At 37.6% G+C, this 6,344-nt stretch overlaps 1 protein-coding gene across 1 annotated transcript; it reads left to right on the forward strand.

Moving 5' to 3' along the window:
* Window positions 1-1,091: 1,091 nt before the first annotated feature.
* LOC120108045 lies at window positions 1,092-2,204 on the forward strand. The gene has a single exon (XM_039121601.1). It carries the CDS (start codon window positions 1,381-1,383, stop codon window positions 2,026-2,028), a length of 648 nt encoding a protein of 215 aa, XP_038977529.1. The 5' UTR covers window positions 1,092-1,380; the 3' UTR covers window positions 2,029-2,204.
* The last annotated feature ends 4,140 nt before the right edge of the window (window positions 2,205-6,344 follow it).

The raw sequence follows: 6,344 nt of genomic DNA on the forward strand, positions 1-6,344 counted from the left end.
AGACTAAATCTAGATCAACCAATTAATAATTTGATTAAAGAATTTACTAAAAAAAGATAATCATTTAGCTAGCGAAGCTTCAATAATTGAAAGAATGGCATGATTGATGTATTTGCAACACCCAATTCTCCGAATCGCCCATTCATGCAGAATTAATGGTCAGGTTTAATAAAATTTTCTACATAATGTATTACATTGAGTTAAAGCCAATTCTAGCTGAAACTCAACAACACCCTGGTTAAACTACTGATTGATCACTTATTCTCAATTCTTAGACTTGGTACTTTTTAATATGACAAAAGCCAAACTAGGGTAATGACTTGTTAAAGTAAGACTCACAAGACTTCGTACTTTTCCTATATGTCAAAGGGGAGAATTAAAATTTGGGGACACATGGTTTTAAGGTTATGCCTAAGATAAATCCAACTCCATAAGCATAAATATAGGCTTTTGCCCATGTTGCAAAATAACTATTAATACAGGTCAAAATTTACCTATGGTTATGTAAATCCATCGGCAAATCCCTAGACTACTGGTGATGGATTACAATTATCTGTAGCCAATTATGCCTTTACTTATTGATAGTTGGCTCCATAGCTAAAAATATAGAGAACTGTTGATAAAAACCTGAATATACCGATGGATTTGCCTTTATAAGCAAAAGCTTCTGCTGGCAAATGTTCAATTTCTTATAGTGCAAATCTACGACTAATTTCAAAATATCAGTTGGTAATTATCTCATGTTCTCTCTGATTAGCCAAGTGTAGATCCTTCTACAGTAATTTACCTAGCTAGTTGCACTAAGGACCGATTGAATTTTCTGTGGCTTCTCGTTCAATTTGTTCCAAGTGCACAAAAGTTACATTATCAAGGTGAGGTAGCCACAGAACTTTGGGAAATGCTGGAATCGTTCATGAAGCAAGGACGTTTCTAGGAAATGAAAAATTCGTGTTTTTCCATTGCCTTTTGGAAGGGGACGGTGACGTCAAACAAAGTATATGTTTGAGGCGTTCTCCCTTTCTTTTAAATTTACCTGGTACTTATCTTTATTGTTGTCGTTGATCCTAATCTTTTCGCAGATCAAATTGTGATTACAGCTAGCAGTCAAAGTTGGCACAAGGAGGAGGTGACGATAACAAGAGGAGGGCATTGGTTTTCCCTCCCCATTGTACTTCTCGTTTTGTAAGTTCGTGCAAAAATCAACTTCAGCCGGCATTTGCAGACAAGAATTTAAAGAATTGGGCTTGCAGAATCTTTCAGGCTCAACTAGGGAGAACAAGAATACACAACGAAGCAACATATAACCGCTATTTCTCCTTGCTTTCATCAAAACTCAAATGCAGATATCCTGTTTATTTTGGAAAGCAAACTTTTTGATTCATGGCCCTGAACTGGTATGCTCGCCATATGTTGCCCGTCCCCTGCTGTAAAGAGGTCAGGAGGAACAAAGACACAATAGATGTTGAGGTGGTATCCATAGATGTCCATTCTGTCTCAGCAGTGCATCAACAGCACTTGGAATCAGTAGTGAGGATAGTTCTAGCTGGTGGAATAGTTGAACTCTATTCAGCTGCAGTCCCGGCTTATTTGGTGATGGAGAAGCATCCAGGCTTGTGCGTTGCCCGGCCGGAGGTCTTCAAAAAGCCACATGAGTCCCTTGTTGGCCCCAAGGAAAGGCTGCTTCCAGGCCAGAAGTTCTATCTCGTACCCAGGTCGACTGTCACGAAACTCAGGAGAAAAAATCCCTGCAGATTAAGAGGAGATGGGGATGCAAAGGAGACAGTTCTAGACAAGGTGGAAGGAGAAGAGGGTGATGGAGTTTCAGAAGAGTCTGTCTGTTCTGCCAAGGATTTCTATGTTTCAAAGGAGAAGTGGTCAGATTGTCTTTCCAAGAGGTTTGAAAATGGAGTTGAACGAGAAATTCAGAAGCCCTTCATGCCACCCATCAAGAGGCCGGAGAGATGCCGGCTGGGGTTGCTTGCTGGATGGAAGCCTAGCCTGGCTTCCGTGAAAGAGCTTTCTCCTTGAGGAATTTACTCCTTTCTTAAAGATCACTTGCAATTGATGTTTAGCCCAGCACTAGCACTCATGCTTGCTGTCTTCCATCTGCCTTGTAAGTTGATAGCCAATGAACGCACGCTGACTGCTATCTACCATGCATGATCCTGCTGTCTATTATCTACCACGTAAATTGTGTTCATTTTTTCTGCCAATTTTAATGTATGGATTAACTAGAAGGCAAGGATCGCTAGCGGTTGATAGTTGCGACTATATAGAAGCCTGAGTAATATCTGCTTATAGGTGTTCATGAGTTTAATCCTTACATTTAATTGAGTTCGTGTCAACTGTTCAGACAAATTTCATGTGTTTCAATCTAAACGGGATTTCCAAAGCCAAGTGAAATCTTGTTAACCAAGGGAGTGTCTTGGATGGCAAAGCATCATCCCAACAAGATAGGGTGTTAGATGGTGGACTATGGGACTGCAAATGGGTGGGGTCAACCCATGACACAATTCGGTCAATATGTAGGTAGCAATTGTCTAACCCAATATTTTAGATGTGTGGGTCAGATTTGTGTTCATATTATGACCCATTAGAAAAATGGGGTCAAATTTGGGGGATTTTCTTCTACTTGGTTGGTTTGTGTCATTAACTAACCCAATTTTAGTTTCGTCAAATGTTCATCTAATTTGGACTTGATCTAACCCAACTCAACCAACACAACCCAAGATAGTAGGACTCCAAAACGGGGATCTTTTAAGTTATTGTTCTTTGTTGGTTGAAGGCTTAATTAAGGTTGAACCATGTTTTTGTTGATATAGTTCTTGATAGCCTTCCACAATAGCACTATTTCTTTCAAAGGTTGTATCCTAATTTTTACTCTATGGCTACATGAGAAATGATGGTTGTGATATAGTCACTAATTAGAATCAAATAAGTCTAGATCAACACATAGCCCTATCATGTCTCCAACAGTTTTTTCAATGACCGATCGATATTGGAAGAAACTGAGAATACACGTCGATGATTGAAGTTGTTCCAACAATAAGCATGTGAGTAAAGAGATAGATTGGAGAATAAAACCAAAGCATGTGACTGATGAAGTAATTCTGAGAACCGAACAGGGTATGTGGATTACATCATCATTTTTTGATGGTATCTTGTGGTTGGCAAGTACAAAAGAATGAGTCTATGATCAAAGTGGATATCACCGACATATCAAGATAACTACCCTGTATCTGCATCAAGTCTTCCATGGAACCATCAATGAACTCTTTGCATATCTATTATCAGGCATGATGTAGCTTTTGTTACAAATATATAGATAGCCATCAGAGATCTACAGTGGAATAATATGATCTTTGTTCATGATATTTCTATGTAAAAGACATGCATGTAGGTTTTAAAATATTTATGGCCACTAATGCAAGTGCAACATATGCCGTGGCTTATATGTCAAGAAGTCCCTGCCATTATTACTCAATTATGGTAACATCAAACAACGATGGTTCATAATTTAATATTATCTGGATTACTTCATCTCTGCGTATCAGGCATTCTTTCTTTTCATATGAATAGATATAAACAGATTCGTAACTTCTATCATGCTCCTTATTGGTCTTGATATTCTCTCCTCTTCGTTTCTAATTTTCTTTGTTTTTTATATCATCTCCCCTAGTCATTTGTCTGATTATGGCTATTTGAGGAAACCTCTCTAAAATGTGATGAAGATTTGATCATATTGTTCACACATTTTGATCAGTCTGCAATGTGTAGATGATGAAGATTAGTTAGCTACCAATGACGAAACTCTAGCTTTTCATTCAATGATTAGCTGTCAAGTATACTGGGGGGTTAAAAGAATTTCATATCACTTCTCATCAGGTGTAATATTTTGTTGTTTCAAAGCCCATAACGTCTTGTACCACAAGAAGGCCATAACATTTGTAACATCCCAAAGTGTCATCCAAAATGGCTAGCCGAAGGTATTATTTAGATTCCTTGATCCTGTATAAGTACCTAAGATCTATCAACAGAGTAATTGATGTAGAACTAAACACACGTCCATACAAATCTTCACATACTCCTCTCGTTTAAGCCCTGACGTCCTCATCAGGCTAGGGGTTCAATCCATTCAAATCTAATCAAAAGCACCACGATCGGCCTGTGGTCAATCCCAATGGATCCGTATTGCAGTGTCCCCTAGTCCACATAGGTTATTGATCGGGTCTGAAATCATTAGTAATAACCCAGGATCTCACCCAAAATAGTTAAGCGAAAGGTATTATTTGGGTTCCTTGATCCTGTATAAATACCTAAGATCTACTCTTCGAATAACCAATATGGAACTAAACACACGCCCAAACAGGTCTTCACAACATCAGCACTTGCATTTTTGCCAATACAACAGGTGGAATTTTTGTTAGGACTTGCTGACTAAAGCTGCAGATAGGAAAGGAAGGCAAATTCTGATTAGAGACAGCATATACTATTTTGTGAATTATATTAGGATCAATTTGAGGATGGAGACATTCATAGGCTTATTCATTTTTTTATTTACGGATGGTCATGGAGACGGCAGTTCTGGAAGTTGTGTTGCCCATCTTTTGTTGCGGAATATTGTCAGATATTAATAACTCAAACTATTTTAATATTCCAGCAGGCTGCATATTTGGACAAATGAAATAGATCAAGACAATTGGGTCATCAGTGGTGTTTAAATATAGGAGTGAATTTTTTATTATTCACATTTTGGAGGTGTCTATCAAGCTGCATCAATAGGGATTCTGGCAGAGCCCTGCATGTTAAGATAGAAATATTATCTGTCGTTATAATTATCACGTCACTAGGGTAATTTTAAGAGAATTTCTTCAAACAATTCAATATAAAAATCGCTAACATCCAAGACTAAATCTAGATCAACTAATTAATAATTTGATTAAAGAATTTACTAAAAGAAAGATAATAATTTAGTTAACGAGGCTTCAATAATTGAAAGATCGGCATGATTGATGTATATGCAACACCCAATTCTCTGAATCGGCTATTCATGCATAATTAATGGCCAGGTTTAACAAAAATTTTCTACATAATGTATTACACTGTAACCAACAGGTGTATGATAATGAACAATTTGAGTTGAGGTAAAGCCAATTCTAGCTGAAAATCAACAAGACCCTGGTTAAACTACTGATTGATCACTTATTCTCAATTCCTAGGCTTGGTACTTTTCCTATATGTCAAAGAAGCCAAACTAGCGTAATGACTTGTTAAAGTAAGACTTACAAGAAGTATTGAGAAGCTCATGCTCAATAATTTAATGCATCATGGAGCCTGACTGCATATGAGTACATTCCCGCGCCTAGCTTCTCCAAGCTGCTATATAGGGGTCTTTCTGTCAAGATACATCATGGATCAGATATTTTTAGCTAAAGAGTTCATGCACCCAACATCATATTAAAATATTATCAGACTCGTAGCCTACTTCTCTTCTCTGCTCAGCCTATCTTGAGAGAGGTTATTAGATCTTCGAGCAACTTAGCATGGCAAGAGTATAAAAAGACCCTCTAATGAGTTCCTTGTATATATATCAGCATCTTCATAAAATAATTCAGTGCTTTGCTGATTTCAAGCTTGACCGTCGACTCTCCAAAATATTTGCATGAATTATGTTTATGCACGAAGTCTAACCAGATATTAGAATTAGAACCTCAGGTGATATGTCTCCCATGTTCAATCTTCACTCCTTGTGGATGAATATTACAGTTCAGAAGTACTTCGGAGTGCCTTTTTCTCAAACAACAGAGCTTAAATCTAACTGAAACTTCCATTTAAATAGCCTTATGAAGGAGGGACCGTAACCTCAATGTATTAACCATTTTGTTTTTTTCTTTTCTTTTTTGTGAACCTAAATGTATTAACCTATGCAGAGCAATCTATAAATAGAAAAACTTGGTTGGGTTTGGGTTGTATCTTTCGTGTGAGGGAACATCTTTGGGATCACACTCCGCATAGATAGAACTCAAATGACTCCAAACCTTTCCATTCATCCACTTGCATAGATCTCGAAGCAACCATTGTGTGATCCAACAGTGGATTCACATGAAGAAAGGTGAATCCTTCTTTGGTGCAAAAGTTACAACCCTGCCCCAACTTTGTTTGCAAAGTAATCAGGCACATGGAAATACAAATATTACTCTTAAGATAGAGAAGCTACTGAAAACGAGATCATCATATTAGCGCACACATGCACTCACGTACATAGATCACTCTTACAATAGCAAGGATAAGATAAACATGGAAACACATCATGAGGATTCTGGTTACACAGAATTTGGAGCCTA

This window comes from Phoenix dactylifera, unplaced genomic scaffold (assembly GCF_009389715.1).
Source record: "Phoenix dactylifera cultivar Barhee BC4 unplaced genomic scaffold, palm_55x_up_171113_PBpolish2nd_filt_p 001147F, whole genome shotgun sequence".
NCBI classification, from domain to species: Eukaryota; Viridiplantae; Streptophyta; class Magnoliopsida; order Arecales; family Arecaceae; genus Phoenix; species Phoenix dactylifera.

What these genes read in the sequence shown, in the direction of transcription:
- LOC120108045 (XM_039121601.1), top strand. Translation starts at nt 1,381, where the DNA reads ATGGCCCTGAACTGGTATGCTCGCCATATGTTGCCCGTCCCCTGCTGT.